The sequence below is a fragment of the Lepisma saccharinum genome, chromosome 23 (genome assembly GCF_977018435.1).
Source record: "Lepisma saccharinum chromosome 23, izLepSacc3.1, whole genome shotgun sequence".
In the NCBI taxonomy this organism is placed as follows: Eukaryota; Metazoa; Arthropoda; class Insecta; order Zygentoma; family Lepismatidae; genus Lepisma; species Lepisma saccharinum.
The window spans coordinates 47,936,884-47,961,517 of record NC_139251.1 but is presented as its reverse complement, the minus strand read 5'-3'; the positions used below and the strand labels follow the sequence as shown (position 1 = coordinate 47,961,517).

The window sequence follows — 24,634 nt, the reverse complement described above, 5'->3', positions numbered from 1 at the left end:
GCGTTACCCTCAAAGCTATTGCCAGGTCACAGATTAACATACATTCTCAACTAGAATTGGATCCACTATTATTCTTTATTTTGGACTTTAGCCTTTTCGAAATACATCTCCATCGAACTCCTTTCAGGGTATGCCACTGAACACACTAGTCGCCATCTTGCTTGTTTCAACTTAATTTTATATTCATATTGGCTAATCATAACCAAATCTACAGTTACAATTGGGACTCAGTCTAATCTGCAGTTTGCCTCCACCTGTGAATCGAACATCCGACCTCATTATTTGAAAACAACATTAACCAGTTAGCTTTCCGCGAAACCAAATTTACATTTAAGCAGGAAATAGAGCAGAAGGCTTTTTCGTTATAAGTATTTTAGTCTAGTCACTTCGAATCCCATTTACACCCTTATTTCATTTCTCCAAAGTACGCCACTGGACCTTATACCCGCCATCTTCTTTGTTTCAACTCCATTTTATGCTCATATTGGCTAATAGTTACTGGATCTACAGTTTAAATTGCGATCGGAAGCAGTGTGCAATTTGAGAGAAACAGGAATCGAACCCGGGACCTCTTAATTGCCAATCACAAACGTTAACCATTAAGCTATCGTTCTTTATTATAATACAATTTATGCAAATATGGACTCATCGGGACTCGAACTACACCTACAAATTAAACTATAACAATTATTTTCCCCTCTGAAGTACGCCACTGGACATTCTGGCCACCATCTTGTTTGTTTCAACTCCATTTTGTGCTTAGATAGGCTACTCGGGGGTGGATGTACAGTGATCGGGAGCATTGTGCAATTTGTCAAAACATTGAATTGAATTCTTGCTTTTTAAGTCCACTCAATGCACAGAAAGGATAATCGGGACTGGACCTACAGTTTAGAGTGGGATCCCCACCACTATGTGCCTCTACCGTGTATCGAACTCGGGACCACTTGATTACAAGGCGACGACGCTAAAAACTGCGCCATCGGGAAGGCCCTTTGTCAAAAACAGGAATAGAAACCCGGATCTCTTAATTTCCATTCGCCATTGTTAACCACTAAGCTGTCATTGCTGGAAACGTAGCGCGGGGTGCTAACACTCCGCCACGGGAGCTGACGTGTCTACTAATGCAACTAATTCGTTACTCAATACTTGTCCGCCATGACATATGTCTCCCACTAGGGCATTCATATATATTTACCAACTCCTTGCTTATCATTAGCACTAACTTTTTATGTCATTTTGAAAGAATTAATATTGAGGATAGTTCATTAATTATCTTTATAGCTGTTCCCGGTCTCAGGTCTCGTTTGGATGATTGCTTCCTGCTGTCGTTCCTTCGAGCGTTCTTCTTCGATCAAGAGGAGGCTCTCAAAGGAGTAAGTGTTGAATTTATAATACCATGGAAATTGAATAAATATCCTATTACTCGGGTTTTAGTAAACCTAAAATTAATGCATATATGCCTCAAAGTTATTTGCAGTAAATAGATGAATGGAAGGTGCAGGTGGTGCTTCAAATTGAAATAATGAAAGATATTAAACTTCTAAAACTATACTCTACTTACGAGTCAGAAGGGGGATTAGCAAAAAAGTCGATTTTCTTTAAATTCCTCTTCATTTGGAAATTAAATTCTACACAGTGTACAATAATAATAATAAATATTTTACTTGTGCATGTAAGTAGTACCGATAGCTAATATGGTGTCAAAGGTGTGACACCTTATTCCAAACAAAAAATTTTCAACTCCCTAAACTCAAATATTTAAGATGTGAAAACTTCAATTTGAAATAATGACAGCATAGCCTATTCTACCACAGTGGTGAAACATGTATTATAACATAACGAATGATATTTATAAACAACACGTATAATTGTTTGTGAACACGCTAGGTCGAAATTAATATTTTTCTTGAGGAGGTAACTAATAAGATTTTTGCTACGAGAGGGAGTGCAGGATTGTGTGAAGGAAAATTGTATTGACGTTAAAAAATGATTGGAAAAATTTAATCAGAAAATCATCACAATTTACTAGAAAATATGTCACTCTGACCTTGCAGTTTGTAAAACCATGTTTTTAGTGTAACATTTTTACTAACCAACAGTCGACCTTTCAAATCAAACGTACGAAAGTGGTCTTACACGTGTGCGTATTTTCAAGTGGCTTATTCAGCAAATTTATAAATACTTATTTAAAATGTATATGCCTAGACATTTACAATAAAAGCAGTACAAAATGATAAATACATCTTTAAAATTGTTCATTTCATTCTTGAAGCTTGTTTCATTTTTCCTCAAGGCAATTCAGTTTGTTTTTCCTTTCTGTGCACGTAGTCATTACAAATACTGTTAAAGCATTTTCTGTAAGATAAGTATAATATCTAACGTGGATCGTGTCATAAATTGTGCAATAAATGTAATGGCTACAGGGGAATAATGTATGAAATATTATGCAAAATATTCACATAACATTATATATATATATATAACTCTCTAGCCTTCTTAAACTTGAAGGTTCATGGCTGCAGCAACACAGGCCTTCCATCTGTCCCTATCCTGAGTAAGATCTATATACTCCTTTCAATCCCTACCGTTTCCCTTAGGTCCAACTCAACGTTGTCCCTCCATCTTCGTCTTGGCCTTCCTACAGGTCTCTTACCATCAGGTTTCCAAACAAGAATCCTGTAAACTCCTCTTTCCTCTCCCATTAGTGCCACATGGCCTGCCCACCTAAGTCTTCTTGATTTAATCATTCTAATAATATCTGGACATGAATATAAATCATGTAGTTCTAAATCATGTAACCATCTCCACTCACCTGTCTCCTCATCCGTCGACGAAGCCGATTGGTCGGCTCAGAATATGCCATTAAGGATGGTGCCGAGATGAGAGAAGATGAGCCTTGACGGTCTGTCGGACTTAACTTGAATTGTAAATATATAAGTCTCGCTCTTGTCTCGAAATGCAATGCTGATCTTCAAGGGAAAGTTTCGGTCTCGTCTCGAATCGGAAACAAAAAGAATAAGCAAGATATGCAAGGGGTCACGCACAAGCTTTCACACTATATGAAGGTCATTATATAACACAATCACCTGTTTTTTGTCTGAAACCTAGTGTCAATGCTACATGCCATCCAAAAATTGGATTTTATGATAATTACATATTCCAACCACTTGAAGACTAACATTTGGTTCTAATTTTGCAATTTACAGACCTGTAGAAAAAATATGAGTTTTCTACATGTATAGGTAATCATATAGATATTCGTTTTGTGGCTTAAAAATCACATAGTAATTTTTTGTGTGTGAATTTTTCAATACCGTCCCAAATTACACATATGTAAGACACTAGACGCACCCTATAGATAATTATACAGGCTGTGAATCTAGGTGCCAGAAACCTCAACAACCAGCAGCAATGTAATACATAAGTGTAATATCATATCTAATACTGAGTCAATCCCAAAGCACATTTCATTTTTGTATTATACCGTGTTATCCATTTGGGTATGGATAAAATAAAACATTAATAGAGTTTCGTGTTGGTGTTTTCGTGCGTGAAACATGGGAGTTTTGCTGTAGTATGTTGGCAACAATAAAGTTTGAACTGATTCGTTATTGTTAAAATGGCGCTTACGAACCAGCAACGGGCTAAATGTGTCCTTTGGTATGCTAAGCGTGAGAGTGTTACACAAGTCCAACGGGAATTTCGTCGTCAGTATGGTGTGCGTAAAGTACCGACATTGATGATTTGAAACTCAAAATCACACAGGCTTGAATCACCCCAGAGATGCTACACCAGACGTGGAATGAATTGAATCACCGTTATGAGTTGTGCAGAGTTCGCAATGGAGGCCATGTAGAAAACTGACAACTGTACTAAACTGTTAGTAGTGTAGAAATATAAGAACTCTCACCTTTCAATCTTTTCTATACAATATTTCAGGTAATAACATTTGACCAAAAAAAATTCACATCCATTTTATTTTATCCATACCCAAACGGATGACCCTGTATTATTTGCATGATATTTGTACAAGTTTGAGCATGATATTACATTTACTACAATGAATTGTTTCAAAGATTTATTCAGTTTCTTAAAAAATATGTGAGCATTTTTAGCGCACGTGGCCAAATAGAGTGCATTATAAATGCATTAATATGTTTTTAGTCCGCACAAAGCTTATTTAAACCGCTTTACATTTGAATATGAACAGAAATTTAGTTTGATTTTTACTAACGATATCACTCCACTTTTTTCAGTTACTTAGGTTCTACGAATTCAGGGGAAAATACCCTGAATATTTCGAGCCTTTGCCACTTTCAGTAAACAAGGAATTCAACGACAGAGATTTATACAAGATTCTTCCAGAAAAGGATTCCTTGGGGAGAACAGTAGCCATCATCAGGATTGGTAAGTTTCTACTTTTACAATCGTACGTTTTAGGGTATTAATTAAAACATCTAACAAAGAAGGAAGGAAATAAACAATGCAAACTTAAATTTGCTTAAACCACCTTTACATTAATATAGGGTTCTTCTTCACAAGTAAGTGCCGTTTCCTAAGAAGTACGATACGTTATTCTTACTAGCTTAGGTTACTTACGTGCTCCCAAACCAATGCAGTTTCAAAAGTTATATGAAGAATAGACTCGGTTCACTGCCAAACTTCTTCTGCGACGGCGTCAGGCTAGTTGTATTCACACAATTTGGTTGCTTCAAACTTTACACTGGAGCGCGATGAAATGTGCTATTCAAACTTTATTTTCAGCGACGTGAAGTCCCTTATCTAAATTGATATTAAAACCTTGTTTCAAGAACCTTTTAAATGATGAAACAAGCCTTAAATTTCCGAAAATGACACACTTGTGAACACTGTCCGAATTAACGAGTGGGATGCGTGGAATTCAACCCTCCCCACACAAAAAAATATCATCAGCAAGATATTTTATATATTTTTTAATCTCCCATAAAGGAAATGGAATTGAATCCATATAGTATATCATTTCTTAACAATCGAACGAACACAATTGCAATTTATTTCATGTCCATTAACGATCCAGTCGTCAAATATGTATGCATTCTGCATCATATCAACCTTGCCTCACCGAAACAGCAGCATGGTGTTTTCCACTGAAGTTTTCATGGCACAGTGTTGATATTTTACATGTATTAACGTAGTCACAAGGAACGTGTAAGTGTGTTAGATGGATGTTAAGTTTGAGCTTAGCAACAGAAATTCGATCCCGTGTTCGGTGTTACTAGTTCTATAGCTCTTTTTGTATGGGCTCTATTCACCGAATGTTTACATTTCTGTGCTTCCTTGGCGCTGGCGGGGACTGCACTTCCGGTTTTGAAAAGAATAACATTGAATTCAATGGTGTAAAGGCAGTGGCTTCGGAAAAGGCGACAATATTTGTGTGGCATTTGGTTATAACATGAGATAGGGAACAAACAATTGTTCTGAGGTATCTATGCATCGTTTTCAGACAGACCCGATATTGAAAGATCAGTGGATTTAGGCAGTAAGGCGAAAAGATTGGACACAAACACGTGGGAGTAGGCTCTGCAGTCGACACTTCATCAAATCAAATGAAAATATTTTACGTGTTTCGAAAATTATAATTGTCTAACGCACATGTGTTGATTAAATTTTTAAGTTGGAACTATTTATAATCATATTATAACGCATTTGCATTTTGGTTGTTGATAAGCGCTCTCTCCATGGGCGTCGGTAGGTCAGTCGACCCCGCCCCTCTGGAAATTGCCATCCTTCATTTCAAGTTGCAAAAAGGCAGGAAGTTTGTTATTTTTATTGTTAATAACAGAAATAAAGTTCACTTGGTTAGTATTCGAACAGAGTAATCAATGTAAAATATGCATTACATCGAGAAAATGAGTGAAAAATACAGGTACCAGGATATTTTTTCATATTCTACCATTTAATTCAAAGAGTAAATGGTTCCACAGTTTTCAGAATTCGAAAAATTATAATTTTAGATGAGGTCACACAATATAAACTTTGTGAGTATTTTTTCTAACTTCTAAAGTCCTTTCTTGAACGACACTTGCAAAAGTTAATAAGAAACTACAATATGTGTGTACTTCAGTATAGTAACTATGAAATGTAAAAGTATTAATGGAAAATAGTGCTGGATTTTCACTCGGGATCGAATAGCATGATAATAATACACAAACAACAACAATAATATAATAATTAAATTCGAATAAAATGTATTAAATTAATGTTAACCTTAGTAATTATTATTGTTTCTTTTACTGTTGTGAACGAAGCATTTCAATGTTTATAATTAATATAAGCTTCATTTCAACCTGGAGAAGTCTTTTCAAAAACGAAACTGATGGTAGAAGATCATCATTGCCTTGGAAAATATTAGTATTGTCCCTTATATCTGCATCCAAAGGATCCGCGAAATTGCCAATATTTTCCAGGTACCTTTGTTTCTCTACATCACTCAAAAATTTCAAGTGATCCATTTTGTTTCCGATCTTGGATAAGAAAATAAGCTCGGTGACGATCTGTATTCCACTTGTTTACATTGTAAAATTCGCCAAACCGGAAGTTCTTTCCCCGCCATCAATAATCGAATTGTCTGATCGATCATTTTTTGTTTACTCAGGAATAACCCCCATATAAGAGTGCGTTTTTATATAATGTAAATACAGTAAGTGTTTCTGAAGTACATGTAAATGGTATCATAAGATTTAGTAAACAAGGTTAAAACCAAAGTTCTAACGTACTTAGGACCTCAAGGTAATAGTTTTGTTTACTGACTGTAAACATACAAGTATATACAAATGTGCATTCGCAGAAACCTATTCCCAAAATAAATTCACAAATGCACCACCGAGTGGCCATCCCTCCCAAACAAAAAGCTTAATTCGGGCAGTGCTTGTAGCTACAGCTAAGAATTGATTTATTTAAGCGCAAAAGCAGGGTAGCTCAAACGGGCTACACAGCGTCTTCATGTTTAAAGAGCACAAAAGTTGGTGTAATTTGAATCTGTCCTTGCTCCCGTACACTGTCAGTATAGGGATTTGATTCTACAATACGTTCTGGTCCATTTTCCTCGCATGTATTCGTAATACAAAGTATCGGAGAAACTCACCAAATAATCTAGAAATATTGTATTACGCGTTGCATAAGAATCATTATCACATACTATCAGTGTGCCCAAGAGGGGGATTATGGCGCAAGTTGCGCCATCGAGATTTTGGGGGGAATGTTTTCCCTTTAAATAATATAAAATTCAGCATTCATATCTCTTTCCAAAATATATGTAAAAATTTTACACCTTAAATGCACCATATTTAATCCAATAGATGAAGAAAGCAAAGTCTTTAAGGGTATTATCGAAGGGAGGGGGGGATATCCAACTCTTACATATTAGGCCTTATTTGACACGTGGGTTCTGGGGGGGGGTTCTGTATTGAACTTTGGGGATGAACAGTATACTATAGGTCTTAGATTATGGCGTGTATTTTAGATAGTCTAAAATTGGCATGGACATTTTGGTGGAAGGATTAAGTATTAAATTTAAGGGTAGAGATAGAAAGCTCTTGATAAAGTGTTAAATCTTAGATTGTCAAGGGATTTCTGTAGTGGAGAGAGAGTTCGAACATTAAATTTCGGAAACTGTATTTACACGTTTTCGACCCCAAACGTGCCAAAGGAGAAGCTGGAAAAGACTAAATATCTCTGTAATGGATCTTGAGAAAGTATTGATAACACTGGGGAACAGTGAAGTTGCGGCACAGTGTTTGAGAGCTAATTTAGGGCAATTTCATGCTGCTGAATAATGATATGATAATATATTTCCTGAATTGGCTCTAATTTATGAAATAAATGCAACTAAACCAAAATGGTGGAGACATAAGACATACATATAAATGAACTTCCAACAACAATTTAATATTTCTTTTTGTGATTACAATCATTATTATAAAAATAAATTTATATAGGCCTATGATCATAATAATTAAGAAAATATGTACACAATGAAGTAACAAACTGTGTGAAATGTTTTCTATACGATTTCCTGCTGTATTGCTTTTTAGGACAATCCCTCTGTAAGCTCCGACAGTAGTCGGCCATCATGCGGCGATCCCACAGTCCCTGGTACCTTTCTTCCATTATCCTTATATCCTGATAGAACCTTTCTCCCTGTTCTTCACTAAAATCACCAAGATTCTCAGGGAATCTGTCAATGTGGCTATGTAGAAAATGTATCTTCACACTCGTATTAGCTCCCAATTTCTCAAAATTTTTCAGCATATTTCCAACTATATCGGGGTACTTTTCTGCTCTGTGATTCCCCAAAAAGTTTTTGAGGACGGACACAGAGCTCAGCCAGGCCTCAGATTTTATGTAAGACATGTAAGTTGTAAAATTGGCATCATTTATAAGTGTACGAAATTGTGGTTGTCCATCAAATATTCCTGCCTTCAATTTTTCAATACTTAGTCCTGGAAAAGTGTGGCATATATATTTGAAACAATCACCACTTGTATCTAAGGCCTTGACAAACTGTTTTATCAACCCAAGTTTAATATGCAGTGGCGGAAGGATGATTTTGTCCCTATCTATCAGCGGTTCATGATAACATTCCCCACTAATATTTTCCCTTGGGGGCCAAACTTTTATCGTCCAATGCTTTTCTCTAGCACGACTATCCCACAAACATAGGAAACAGGGATACTTTGTGTACCCACTTTGCTGTCCTAGTAAAAAATTCACCATCTTGAAATCCACACACACGAGCCACTTATGTTCAGCATATTCAATTTTTTTCTAAAACCATTTTTATGTTTTGGTATTCTTCCTTAAGCTATGTTGGGTGTCCGATATATTGCCTGGCAATGCTTCATAAGTTGCCTAGCAACAATTTACAAATAAATAAATAAGTTTCTTAATGGGAATTTCAGCCCATTATCAAATTTTGATATTACCGAGAAAATCGTAGAGTAATATTACCTCCTACATTTTCCATGGTGTGTTTATTTTTATAACTGGAGTCAATTCAACTGAACCAATCATACAATTGGCAATCACAGCTGTTTTGTGTGCTAAAACTGTTATTAATCTTTATGCCGCAAAATAAAATCTTTTTTTTGTTCCTCAGTATAATCCATTAAGTTAATATTCTTGAAAGCCTGCAAAGAAATGGATGAAAAAAATGTCTTGCTCGCTTCGCTCGCATTATTGTGTTGCGAGCATGCGTGTTTGCCACTTTGATGAGGTGAATGTGAAGTTTTTATACTATAGCTGCATTACAAGACAAGCGATATTCTCGATAGTCTCGATTATGATCAACGATTTTAGGGGTGGTCTTGAGTGATGGGCATCGCTGTTTAGGGAGGAGGGGCAGATCAAGTATAGTGTTCAGTAAAGCTAAGAAAAAAGTTTCTTTCGGTAGACACGCTGTTGTAATGATTTGATTTGAGGGAGACGCATGACATGAATTTGGGGGAATGCGCCATTGGCCTTGGGGGGGATGGGCACCCCTGCGCACTATGCACCAGTGGCGGCTGGTTGTCTGGCCCTATGTGTGTGCACTTCAACCATGCGTCCAGAAGAAATGTCATAAGTCACCCATCTGAAATAAACGCTCCTGTTTTGTGTCCATAATGATGCTAAATGTATTCGCAACCCAAGTTATGACCACCTTTCACTGAAAATGAGAATATCGAAGAGTTGTATTTCGAAAAATCTTATTCGTTTGAGGTTTTTTTAGGTCCATTTATGCACAGACGACCCACAGTTTAAAGTGGAATCCGAACCACTATGTGTCTCCACCGGGTGCGTGGCTATTTGTTTTAAAAAAATAAATGGATTTATTGTTGTCACGAATAAATTGAAGTTACTGTTGAGAACTTAAGCATATTGCAAAATCATGTAGGGATTTAAGCTAAGAGATTACTGTTATTTTGATGCCATTATGTAGGTATTAAATAAACACATTTATCACACAGATGTAATAAACATGTTCTTTAACAGTAACACTCAAAGTATTTTTAAAATAATAAGGCTATTATTTTTCGTCATCGAAACCGTAAATATATAACATGGCCATGATTTACATTGCAGCAAGGTGGAAAGTAGGAGCAGCAGGGTGGACAAGAGGGGGCATAACCTCGCACAGGTGAAAATTTTATCTCAAGTCGCTCCTGCAAACAAGCGATGCAAAAACCACATGCAGAAAATCAGTTGTAATCTATCTAGCAGTTGTGTATTTCTAATGACCAACAGACCAAACAAATATCTAGCGAAATCAAGATAATATTAAATATTATAGACAATAACATACTTACACTGTCCACACTGCCCTGCTTCGTATTTCAGAATTTTCTCCTTCCGCCGTATCGGTATTATTACTGCAGTCGCTGTGCGCTTTGTAGCTAACTTCCTTCCAAATATTCAACAACCATAAATATTATGTACGTATATGTTTTCGCTGTGTACAGTTTTCCCTTTCATCATGAAATCAAACACTTTACACTGAAACAGGAACGAGCATTGGACAATGGAACAATTTTGCAAAGCATGAACAGACAGACACACAATGAAAACAACTGACTGGTCAACGTTCCGCCCGTTCGACTACAGCGCCACAAGGACAGTTTATTTTGCCCAAGCTACATTTAAGCAAGAGCAATGCAAGACATTCTTTAAAACATACGTTTCGCTTTCGGTTGTCCCCTTCTTCCCCTTCTTTCTTGGAACAGGGTGGTCGAAAATACCATAGAAATGTCCCTTTTCCAAAGAAAAGGAAAGAAAACTCGATTTACGATAATGTGTGGGCTGCCTCTACTCCGCCACACGATCTCGAATGGAATGTGGCTGCAACACTGTTGTATCGTGAAAACAGCACTAGCAGTGCGAGTTTAGCCCATAATACTGAGAGCTAGAAGAACGAACCCCTTCTCTTTTCTTGCAAGCTGCAAACAGCGACCAACGAGCACCAGGCGACTTGTGTTCCGAGTGAACGTATCTCAGAGGAAGGCGCTGGTAAAACGAAGCCGAGGGGGCGATTGGGCTTCGAAACGTTTGACGTTTTGAAGGAGATATTGTCCAGTGAATAAGTTTAATAAAATATAATTGTGTTACATTGCCCTCTAATCTAAATAAGGTATTTTGTTTTATTATTGAAGAGATATTTTCTGTGTACGTTCGTTCTTTTGGTCAACAACATTTTCGAAATTAGAATTTGTTGAAATAAGAACTTCATATAGGTTAAGAGACCTGAAACAGAACATAAAATTTAGTAATTTCTTTAAAAATATTACTATTCTCCATAAATTGATACGCCTCTATATAAAGCATAGGGTCATTTTTACTAACCATGTCGGAAAATTATATATATATATATATATGAAACAAATATACCATTTTCCCAACTATTGTCCCAACTCTACATAATTGCACCTGCACTTACACATTATATAATGCATACCTAACACTCCCCCATAAACACACACAATGCACTACTGAAGACTTATTACTTATCTTTACTCCAGATTATGCATACTAATCAATTCAATGTATTAGTTTATCATTGTATAATCTTTATGTTATCTTTAATATATCATCATGACCATTATCTTTTGTTTATTCTCTTTGTTGTTTTCTTCATTTATTGAATCTCTGAAAAGGGTTAGTTGTAAGAACGCCCATGAAACCGAAACACACCTGCTTAAATAAAGACCAGTCTATTCTATTCTGTTAACAACAACTAGGCTACAGAAATAGAAGTACAGTGGAAAAAATTGTTGTGTATAATTCTCCAGTGCACCAACTCACAACGACATAAAACGGAAACTGTGCAAAACTACAAGTCGCGCGAACAAATGCAATGCAAACTTTGACCTTACCTTCAGTTCCGATATCTTTCATGTTCTTAAAGTGCGCTTGCACATATACCGTTCTTTTGCCAGGATAATTTTCCTCGACAACGCTAACCCCGGCAGAGTCTTTCTAACACGCAACGACACAATCATGGTTCTCGCCAAGACCTTGGAGGGAACGCTCCTGCCCTGCGTTGCCAACCTCCCGATGAGAAAAACGGTTTAATCTGTGAATTTATACTAAATGCAGATAAATTATTCTAGGCTCTAAATAATAATAACAATGAATTACTATTATTGATAATTAGTAACAGTAATTTATTATTATAATTATTTTTCGGACGTTTGTCTTTTTAAGTTATGCATATATTTTCCGAGATGAGTTCAACATTGACCGTCGCCGTGTCAGAGTGGTTATTATTTCGCGCTACGATGCCAGGGGGCCCCAGTTCGAAACCCGGCATGGGCATGGATTTTTGTGAGTGTCTATTCATCAAGTTCATCATGTCATCACTCATCCCCATCTTCGCAATTAGCCAAAAATGGCACAAAAGCGAAGTATAGTAAAGAAAATCACTCTATCTTAAGAAAATCGAGTTCAACAATGAACTAGAGAAAGTTTGAGATGATTCGTCGATTGCAAAGAGGAACATTTGTTTTATTTGTGTCCCACAACCTTTATACCGATTTCTTGCCATTAAATGTTCCTCGCGATGTAAACTGAGGAGAAAAAAGAAAATATGAAGATAAGATAGTGTGGTTGAGCAACCATGCCACTGGACAGAAAACAACATCTGGATATAATTTAATTTTTAATTCCTCAAAATATCGTCCTTTGAAGTGAATTTCTCAAATTATGTTAGACTTTTCCATTATGCAAGAACAGAGTGCTAGGTGCTACCGAAACTCAAATTGTGTTAGGCTTAGCATCATAATTCTAGGGTTGGCATAGCTGCCTGCTTCAAAACAACTTCCAGATAATTTTTTTTGGATTGTGTCTGTGTCTTCTTTTTCATTGCCCGAGGTCCGACTCTAGATGTGTCGAGGGGAGCTCAGTCGCATCCCGACCATCGAAGGGTCCTTCCCGGAAATTTGTCGAGTTTATTGACAAATCAATATCTACGTGAGGGGCTGTACAATTTACCCCCGTTGTTATTTGGTGCACGCGATATCAAGACAGGGGACGCCGTTATCTGTGCATGTGCAAACGCTCTAAGGATCACCAACATCCTAGTTTTAAACCATTCATCCATCTTGATTCTGATAGACGTATGATAAGAGGAAGAAGAAGAATATGTATTCTATAGCATGTTATTGATTGGTTGTTATAGTAACCGTGTGTAAGATGTACGTGAATGGCTTCCATGTATTAAAGTTATGTTGTTTAATTTGAACCTACGTATTTTGTATGTCTTGTGCATGTATACATAAGAAATCACACACACAACAAAACAAGGCTTACATCTATGGCGCAGTCGGTAGGATACGGATTGAGTTTAAGATATTGTGATATTTAGTTGACCACAATTATGAATATGTTCGGTTTGAATTTATTCTCTGAGTTCCGGCCAGATTCGGAAGAAATAGAAGATTATTTAACGAGGTTTGAACAGTCTTGCTTGGCTCATGATGTTAATGAAGCCAGGAAGGTACCCATACTGATTGCAGTTATAGGGTCTGAAGCTTTCAAAGTGTTGAAGACTATCCTTGCACCTGAACCAGTCGAACGGCAAACGTATTCGATCCTCAAGGACAATCTGCTTAAACATTATGGCCAGAAAATAAACAAATATGTGGAACGTTTTAAGTTCAGGCAATGCATGCAGGAAAGCGGCGAGGATGCAACACGATTTATGGTATGTGTTAAGGAACAAGCACTAAAATGTAGTTTTGGCCAGTACTTACAGGAAGCCATTGTAGAGCAAATAATTGTAGGCGTTCGGTCTGACGCCATTAGAAAGAAATTACTTTCTGAACCTACATTGACTCCAGCAAAATGTCAAGATATTGTGCTTCGAATGGAATTAATTGAGCGGGAAACACAAATGTTCACACATCGTGAAAAGAAATGTAGTTCTAATGTAGTTGCATTTGCTGGGACACAGAAATTCAAACCATGTTTCCAGTCCTCGCAAGCGCACAAAAATAACTTTGTCAACCCTCAGAATAGAAGTTATAAAAGCACCGAAGAATGTGATAGATGTTCCAGAAGACATGATCTTGGACATTGTCCAGCAAAATATTCGATATGTTCATTTTGCAAAAAGAAAGGTCATTGGCATGTAAAATGCAAGTTTAGGAAAAATAATGGTGGAGTTGCGACTAAGACAATTACAAGTGATCAAACACCCACGTCTAATATTAAATCTTTAGATGCTATTGTTGAACAAAACATACATAATGAATTTCATGGTTTGTCTTTATTGCACGTCGAAGTTAGTGATTCTCATCCGCCAGAAGATAATACTTGCACTATTTCATCAAACACAGAAAATATACAAGTGGAAGATGCAACACTCACTCGTTCAAAAGCAAGGAGTGTTAGTTTCAAGCCAAGATGCAGCTTCGTCAATATACTGGTGGCCAAAGATGCTCAAGGACATAGACAAATATGTTGATAATTGCAATATTTGTCAATCGGAACGGAGGAAAGTAAGAAAAGGCCCTATAAATGAGTGGCCAGAAGCTTCACGTGTAGCAGAGAGAATACACGTAGACCACTTTTTCTTCGGAGGAAAGAAATTTCTTATTCTAGTCGACGCATTCAGTAAATGGGTTGACATATGGCCAGTTCATTCTCTAGATTCGGCGGAAACCATACGTTGGATATTACAATCTTGTTCTTACTTAGGCTTACCAGACAATATTGTGTCAGATAATGGTCCTGCGTTCAGTAGCCTAACTTTCCAGAACTTCTGTTCACAATACGGAATAAGGCACTTAACCATACCTCCGTACCATAGTCCGAGTAACGGAATGGCCGAGAGATATATTCGGACCGTTAAAGACCACTTGAGAAAATTGGTATTGGAACACCCCAATTTAAGTTCATTACAAATGGACGCGAGGATCGCGGAAGTTCTTCTGTTTTTGAGAAATTCCAGATTAGGAGAAACTCAAAGTTTGCCTTCTGCTTCCGTGTTGCGATTTCAACCAAGACTCTGGTGGATGGTAACAGATATGACTGAGCGGGAAAGGCGAATGGATCGCCCACCATTTCTTGGATCACGGCGGAGCCGAGTAGAGAGGAAGACACTTGACAAAACTTATCTTGCATATCTTCCGAATGATCCAGTCTGGGTGCAGACCCCGAAGGTAAATTCGCCCAAGCATGTACCAGGAATGGTATTGTCTAGAGTCGGCAACAGCCTAATATATAAAGTGCAGTTGTTCGACGGATCGACACGAACGGTACACGTCAGGTGGCTACGAAAACGTGAGTGTGAACCAAACCCCTCAACAGATCTACCTGATCCAAACCTTGAATCGATACCAGAAGGACAGCCGGAGGATGCAGAGGGAAGAGATAACCAAAACCAACCATATACAGACGCTGGGCACACACCAATCAGAAGATCGAATAGACTTAGGAGACCTCCTGATAGATACGGTGAGACCAGCACTTAAAACAAAACAAAAAGAGACTCCAGGAGGAGATGATAGACGCATGATAAGAGGAAGAAGAAGAATATGTATTCTATAGCATGTTATTGATTGGTTGTTATAGTAACCGTGTGTAAGATGTACGTGAATGGCTTCCATGTATTAAAGTTATGTTGTTTAATTTGAACCTACGTATTTTGTATGTCTTGTGCATGTATACATAAGAAATCACACACACAACAAAACAAGGCTTACAGATTCGACATCACATCACAGCGTAAAATCACATTAAACGTGCAATTTAATAAAGAACAACACGACCTACAGATAATTCTCCGTATATTTAAATGAGAAAAGCAGTTGCCTATCTGAAGTGGAAGGACACAACTATCATGCTGCCATCTACACTTTGCTTCCCAGGAGCAGCTCCAATCTGCTGGAACTCAATCTGGTTTTCTTGTTGTGTTCTCAATTCAAATGGTGAAATATTCAAATCAAGCTTCTCGGTCGAAAGAGATTTAAAGTGAATGTCAAAGTTATCTTGTAATTTTGAAAATTGGTCGGGTCCTGAAACTATTCTGTCTATCGATTCTTGTTCAGTTTTTTGAAAATATCTACTAGGTAGAAACAATACAAACAGGAAGCATAATATTGCATAGCTTATGAAATGTGTCATTTTACCCCCTCAAAATATTATTCTGGTATTTGTTTGATTTTGAGAACTCAGTGCCTGTGCAACAAGCATTTAGATGTTATCACGAATGAAATTTCGCAAATATCTGGTAGTAAAGCCTTTAACATTGAAAGTGCACCGTCAGTACAGGTATTACACCATTCTTTTGATAAAAGGTGTGCGAGATAGGAAGTTACAGAAAAATACCCCGGCTATTTCTTGTAGTTTCCAGCATTTTGCCAGGTAATAGGTGAGTCTCTTCTATGCAATACCGTGGCACGCGCAGTTCTGAGGAAAAGCCAACAAGAGTTTAAAAATCCAAAATTATTTTAGGTCTACTTATCCTCAGTTAATCAAAAAAGACTAAGCCTACTGTTAGCACTCTGCAATTACCTCCACTACTGTCACATTAATAATTATCGATACTCTGGTTTAGACTCCAAATAAAAATTATGCAGTAGACTTACATGAAAACGAGTTACTTCAAAATGTACCTTATTTAATTCTGCGTTAATCTATGCTAACCAAAATGTTTATCGAGCATGCATTGTATTTTTTATCGTCGCGAGAACAAAGTGCCATTTTTTAGTTTTGCAAACGATCGCTCTCTGAAATTCTATGAATGAAAAACGGGTTATCCGATCGTCATGAAATTTTAGTGCGTTGCAGGCCGAAAGGTTTTAAACACAACTCTTAATTTTCAGATTTTAAAATTTGTCAAAGAACCGTTCTTATAAATTTTCCAAATATATTTTTCTTAGTGTAGGATAGTCATACAAATACAATATCGATCTTGTTTTGAATCTTTTTGCGTCTGTTTTTAAAATCCATTATCATTCTCAATTTACATTGCGAAACCGATTTTATACAGATTTTTATACCCGGAGAAAAGATGTACATGGGACGTGGCAACACAGTACGTACTGACTCGCAGTGACACCTGCAATCTCCACGGTTCATCGGTCATTGCTGCGTCGAAAAGACCTTCACCATTGCAATCCTCACAAACTTCTAGCCTAATTTGGTATTTCACATCACCCCCTTCTCATTTAAAAAATTGAATTGCATTCAATATGAGGGACGTCCAATTCGAAAGCACCAAAATGGCTCCCTCTAGGTGTAACCTGTTTCTACCATGACAAATTGTAGTCAGTTCCTTCACATTGTATAAGGGGAGTTTTGATTCACCCTGTATATACTACACAGTGATTCATCGTCAGCTAAAGTTACCCCGAGTTCCGGACACTAAAATCTACAATGAAATTACAATTTGCATATGTATAAAATTTGTTTTGCTTATAAATAATTGTTGCAAGTATTAACAAAGACAAACAGAAAGAAAATATCAGAGTATTCTAATGTATTTATTTATTTATATATTATAATTTATTCATTGAATCGCTCTGTACAAAGATAGTTATTACCAAATGTGTGTTCAGTTTACTTACAGTAAGCAAAGGAGTTCAGTCAATTATTGTTGTGTTTTCAGGAACCTATGATTTTTCTAAACACACAGTGGACCACATGTGGAGAGTGATCTTCACGGCTCTCGACTGTTTCCTGCTCGATCAGACTTTCCAGGTCGGAGGGATTGTGGTGATAATCGACTGTTCCTTCCTGTCGCTGATGCACCTCAGACAAGTCACGTTCAAGTTCATTAAAGTGACCTGTCACGTTATGCTTGTAAGAGAACTATAGTTATTAACAGACATATGTGGATAACACACACCTACACCACTCACCGAGATAATACGCACACATTCACCCACCCTCACATACACACACATGATCTTGTAAACACAAATAATAAACATTAATGTTCAGTTAATGTGGGAGACGTATTTAAATAAGTTCAATGGACAAATATGAAACATGTAGAGGTTTTGAGAGGAAATAGCTGGGAAACAAATTTTTGTCATCGAAATTGCTGATGTGAGTTCAGTTTGAATTCAGGCCAAAGTAGTGGTAGTTGGCCGGTTCTAAGCCCGAAAGTGGGGCTCGGTGGGGCTCGCAGTGTTGCCAACTGCTTACTCGAAAAAATCACCAAGGTTTTTCTTGGTCTAACCTAACCTAAAGCAAGAAGCTGGCAATCTTGCTTGAGAGTTCACAAACCGGAAGTGGGGCTCAGTGAGGCTTGCAGTGTTGCCAACTTCTTACTCGAAAAAATCACCAAGGTTTTTTTGGTCTAATCTAACCTAAAGCAAGAAGCTGGCAATCTTGTGTGCTCGCAGTATTGCCAACATCTTAGTCGAAAAGTCACCAAGATTTATTTTGGTCTAACTTAACCTAAAGCAAGGAGCTGGCAACCTTGCTTGAGGTTTGCTTTACAGTGCATAAAGCAATTTGCCAACCTACTAGTATTTTTGCCATAGCCTTTTACAAAAAAAAAGAGAGAGGAGAGAGAGAGGGAAAAGTTAAACAACTGACAATGTCGCTAATATTTACCTACAGCTTTTTTTTACTTGGCAAGGGTTTAGCCAATTTATATACTGGCGTAACATACATACACTGGGCAAGGAGAGCCGGCAACAAATATATACTGCCGTAAAAGAGAAAGAGATGGATGGATGGATGGCAACACAGTATGCGTGTGCGTGTGTGTATAATATGTAGCATTATTAACTAGAGTGTGTTGGCAACCCACCTGCAACTAAAAAAAAAAGATAGAGATACCAATTTTGCTGTAAGATGAAAAAAGAGAGACCTAGAGCTGGCAACAGTGGTGAGCGAATGCATCTTATCGTAATTTTCCAAGTCCCCGGGGGACCAAATGTTTATATATTGTGATTTTTGTAAACCTCTCTTGGGGGAATGATGTGCCACACGCGCACGCGCGTGCCTCTTATTATTTCCGTATTGTGATGCAAACCAAACAAATAACATGCTATTTATTATCAATTTAGCTGTGTTCTGTTTGGCGTCTATTTCGAGCAGTTTGCCCGGCGGTAAAGTCTTATTGTAACAATCGGAGGTGTATATTGGCTGCACTGCATTTTGTTTATTGCAAAAATAATCCACAGTGGGTTGGATATTACAAACAATACGAGTTTGAGTTTTGAAAGTGTAATGTCTGGCATCGAATACCCGGTGACTATTTCTGATATATTAAAATTTGAAATATGAGCACGAGATGCAGAAGGAAAACGCTTAATCATCAACGTGTACGTTGGATAAACATGTTGTGCATCCCGTCAGGATAAGCGATGTCGACGATGATGATGCTCGTGTGATTAATTTTTTTCTAATTTCAAACGACAGTGTTCACTATTACTGTCTCAGGAATGTTATGCTTTTTTTTTCTCTATAAAAAAGAGAGATTTGTGTTGATTGTTTGGTTAAAAAGAATTTCCTAATTATTTGTTTTTTTGTCACAAGAATTGTTTGAATTTCAAACATTCCTAAGTGTTTGCTTAAAGATTGATGCATTAACCTGTTAAGAATGTCATATTAATAATACCGGCTCGGAAATGTTATGTCCTCTTCCTCTATAGAAGGTCATATAAATGTGCTAATTGGTTGGTTAGGGGGGATTTTTTGATTAGTAAATTGAGGTTATAAATACGTACGTATAAAGGTTTTGCTAATATGGAATGCTAAAGCTTAGTACTTGGCTTTCTCAGAGATTCGAATTCTATTAGGTTAAACAGCATAGAAATTTCACAGCAAGAATTGGCGTATACAATGTATATATTTTGAGAGGGGGGTTATAGCTTTTTATGCTGTACGAATACTGGAAGCTTGACAGTGACAACCAACAGAGTAGGTAAACCTACATCCAGGAACTGGCAACACTAGTTTCTGACAGTGAATTTGAAATAAAATATTAAACAAAATACATGAGTAAGCACTGTGATTACAAATAGTACCAGTGTTATGCCCCCAACTCCAACTGGACAACTGGGGAAAATAATTGTACAACAATTTGTACCTAATTGTACAATACTTGTACCTAATTGTACAACATATACACAGACATAAAAGAGAGAGCCTTCCCGTAACTTACTTCATGTACAATTTATATGATTTTACAACTGTGAAAAGAAAGCATATGTGTTCTGTATGCACACATTTATTCTTATTTTTCGAAGTTGAATGAAAGCACATGTTTTTACGCTCTCGTAATACTAATCTTGCTCCACTGATTTTAAATTGCTTCCATCTGCTTTTTTTTTCTGTGTTATTTCCGCATGCACGCAACATTCGCTTTCAATAGACAGAAGGAATGTTAGTTATAATTAATCACATATTTACCTCATGTTAATTTTGATTATTTTGATTGAAGAAATGATAAGATTTAATATATAAAATAAAACATATTTAATTAGATTTACAAACTTTTATGCTCTCCTCTCCAATCAGCTAGTTCCTCATTTCCATAGCGAACCAGGAGGAGAGGTTTAGGGGGCTCTGGTCCCTTCCGAAATATTCATGAAAGTGAGAAAGAAATCTGTTTTTTTCATGAATTATTTCAAAGGGCTTTCTATATCCCCTTGAATAGGTATGTTTAAATAGAAAAACTTCTATTCTAAAGTGCCTACAGAGAAATTGGAGGTATGAACCTCCGATAACTGACTTAATTAATTTCTTATAATTTGCCTAAATGATATTCTACATGTGATCTATTCGCTATCTATCTGAAAAGGTACAATTTCTGGTTTTTACACAAAATCTATTCGTAATAATATGTTTTGTTTATTTTGTTTACCTGGATTTGTTATTTTATTAAATGTTCCATAAATAGTTTTCTGAAAATTAGTTTTACGAGGATTATTAGTTTTCCACCAATGACACCAGAAAACAATTAATTTCTTCTTCCCCTCCTCAACTCTACTAGAATATTCAAAGGTGATATATTTTTATTATTCACAATTCACAGACAATATCCATATTAATTAGGAAGGTATGTTGTATGCTAGGTTAGCTAATTGTGTCTTCTACAGCTTTACTGTATAGAGGGAAGATGGAAAAAGAGAGCTCTACGGAAACTGACGCTCTTAACAATATTGTACGCCCGTGAAAATTATATATAAATAAGACTTAAGCATATTATCTGCTTTCATGTCAGATTTTCCCAACCTGTGAGCTGTAGTGTTTAGGTGACAAGCGACCTGCTCAAATATAATACTGTTGACAATATTGAACGCCCCGTGAAAATTATATATAAATAAGGCATAAGCGTATTATCTGCTTTCATGTCAGATTTTCCCAACCTGTGAGCTGTAGTGTTTAGGTGACAAGCGACCTGCTCAAATATGATACTGTTGACAATATTGTACGTATATTGTATTGTATAGGAGACTAGAAGCATATAATTTGGCGAAAAAAAAAAAACCAAGTAAGATCATAGAGAATAGTTAAAAAAAAAAGTGAACAATTATATTTTGCATTGCACAGCATTAGGTATTAAATAACATACCCCCAAACAATCTCTGCATTATGCGTTCTGTAAAAAATTGCCCTACGTGCCAAACTGCTGTGTCAAGTAAACATTTTCAAAGGCACTGTCGTACTTGTGTGCCGGGAAAGCGAATATGTGCGACCAAACTGTGCTCTAAGTGTGGAAAAAATATTTCTATTGCCAACTTTAAGTTTTTTTTTTTGACACGTATATATATTATTATTTTTTTAACAGAGGAAGAAAGTCCGTGCTTCGGAAAACGCGATGATGTGCGTAATGATATCTTCCGTCTCCTGCATAGACTTGTACCAATCTACTGTGTACCATCTTCTTCCCTGCCTTGCCTCCTCCAGTTCGTCCAACCTCTCGTCCAATTTTTCCCCTGCAGCCGAAAGCAGAATGTTGAGATCACCGCACCTCAGGCCGCTGATCCCCCGAAGACGGTCCTTGAGAACCATTTCACAAGGGATGCGAAATTCCGGCGTTGTTCTTGCTATGATTACAAGTTTCCCTACATCTCCGTTTACTATTTTTTTGAATATTTTAGATAGTAGCTCGGGTGGCAAATCAGTTATACGAGACATGTTGTTATTATTATTATTTTTCACTCTATGTTATTTATATACCCTACCCCAATTTTTGTTTCGTGTTCATGGCGATGGTGGTAGAGTGCCACACACGTAAATTTGCCGTTGCGTAGAAACGAATTTTCGTTTCGTCTCCCTCTCTCTTAGCATCATGTGTTCTACCCTGCTCGATAACCTTCGCTATTGTTGCCATATTGTTATTCCATTCCTGGACACACTCGCGCAAACATTATTGAAAACAATTGAATAGCGCTCCAGCTCGCGGTTCCCACCGTTCGGTAGGGACGCTAATGTGGCAATATAGCACGGCGTAGTGCTTGCTTTTTTTATGCAGTGCATGTTTATTGGCTAGCTAGTAACTAGTGTTGCCAACTGTAATAATGAAGCACTATTTCTGTCATGGAAGGGGAAAAGGCAGGTAAAGTGGCGGTGAGTTGCAACGTTTAGAAAGTCGTTGATTTTGTTTCTGTATTTTCCGTCGTTGGGTTTCCTCGTCATGTCGATCGTCGCGAATCCGAAATCGTCACCGTTCCAGCAAGTAGAGCAGCAGCGTTCCGAAAATTGATTGTAGTTCATGTCTCCGCCTACGTAGTCATCGTACGCGTGCTTGAAGTTGGTATGATCTTGACGAAACAAACATATGAAATTAGCGTTGTCGCGTAGTAACTGTTTTGGAATTTTGGAAAACGTTTGAGCTAGGTAGAAGCAATCCATTTTTTTTGTGACGACCTTGCGTGAAAAAGTTGCGAATTTCATTTTGATTTTCCAGGATGGCGTCGTCGAACACAACGACTGAATTTTCACGACAATCGTCGAGTGGTTTTATTTCCGAGGGGGGAACGTTGCAATGTCCAGACCATCGTACAGTTTCATCAGTTGCTGGTATTTGGATTGCTCCAAACTTTTCGAGAACACGTACAGGCGCCTGTTCTCAAAAGGTGACAAGTTATCTTTTCAGATGCATTTACCTGGCTACCAGTACTGCGGACCGGGTACCAAACTCGAGAAAAAATTGGAGAGAGGGGGCAAGGGTGTGAATCCGTTGGACGCCGCATGCAAAAATCACGACATCGCTTACAACACCACGCAGACGGATCTGGATGCACGTCACGAAGCAGACAGAAAGTTAGAGCACGCAGCTTTCGAAAAGTTCGTGAGCAGAGACGCATCGCTGGGTGAACAGGTCGCCGCACTGGGTAGAGTCCAGCGCAGATAATTCTGCCGTGCGATGCGCGAAACAACTAAAGAAGCAGTGTTGCTAATGGAGCAGATAGAAAAATCGCTGTAGTGCGCCGATGCACAGCTGTTACGTACAACAATAAAATTAGAGAATTCAGGTCTATCTAACGTTGAGTTTTAAACGTCATGCATTATACCAGGACTAGGATTAATATGTACTAACAAGTAACTTTGTATGTAGCTACATACATATGGACTAAAAATTCGCAAAATATGAACTAACACATAAGTAAAATTACCAAAAATGCTGCAAAGAAGACTTCTTCATACGATTCCTTATTTGAGTGATTTCAAACAAAATAAAAAAATATATATATTATTTTTCATTGCATTAATGCACTGGTGGCGTTCTAACTTTTCACTTCCAAAACCCGTATACACTGGTATGGAACTGCAACGGCAGATAATAACATGCCAACGTGTTAAACCGCTACAATTGCACCATAACACTCCTCCTGAAGCAGTATTATTATTTCCTCTCTGAGATCGGCGACAGTCGGTTGCCTTTGTTGTACATTTACAAAAAATGCCGGCTTCCACAACAATAACAAGTACATATACTGCCACTAGACGATAAGCTGCGCGGCTTTTTCTTTTGTTATGAACCAGGGCCGGCGCTAGTCATTTTGCCTCCCTGGGAGGTAGCGGCAGATGCCGCTCTATTTCGACCCCCCCGGTCATTACGCAGCAACAGAAAATTGAAAATCAATATATTCCTCACTAAAACATCAAAATATAAAATAAATAATAAGACTTCTTATGCTATTTCAATACTATTCAGCGCAAAAAAATATCTCGCTCGATCACAGTTTTCAATAGGCTTATCACCCATCAAAACATGGCAATTTTAACACAGAAAACAATATGTATCGCATTAAGCAGCAAAAATAACAGCCTCCTCTATGCAATTTCTACAAGAACACGTGCCGGAGCCAGAGTTGAAATGATGTTGGAGCTACATAATTTATTTATTTTGAATAATTCCAAAATTATGAAATATGAACAATTTGTTGCTGCTGTTCGCTGCTCTCTTGCCAAAATGCTTTATTGGGATGCTAACACCATGACTGGCTTCCTCCTTCATGAACTCGTGCACGTTGCTTAGAATTTCCCGAGGTTGGCTATGCAAGGTTTTTGATTTCAACTTCGACAGAACTGGAGGCATTATGGAATTTAACGTTCATTAGCAAACACACACTTTTACATACACACACGCAATACACGCACACAACGTCAAACCGGTCAAATACTTAGTATAAAATAAAAATATGGT

The 24,634-nt window shown here is 37.4% G+C and overlaps 1 protein-coding gene across 1 annotated transcript in view; it reads left to right on the top strand.

Moving 5' to 3' along the window:
* Positions 1-24,634, top strand: part of LOC145977683 (alpha-tocopherol transfer protein-like) — a 57,566-nt gene that overhangs the window by 16,712 nt on the left and 16,220 nt on the right. Inside the window, exons 3-5 of the mRNA XM_083109898.1 lie at positions 1,285-1,376; positions 4,260-4,410; positions 17,627-17,820. Of these exons, the coding sequence (XP_082966024.1) occupies positions 1,285-1,376; positions 4,260-4,410; positions 17,627-17,820 (437 nt within the window). The remainder of the gene's footprint in view (positions 1-1,284; positions 1,377-4,259; positions 4,411-17,626; positions 17,821-24,634) is intronic.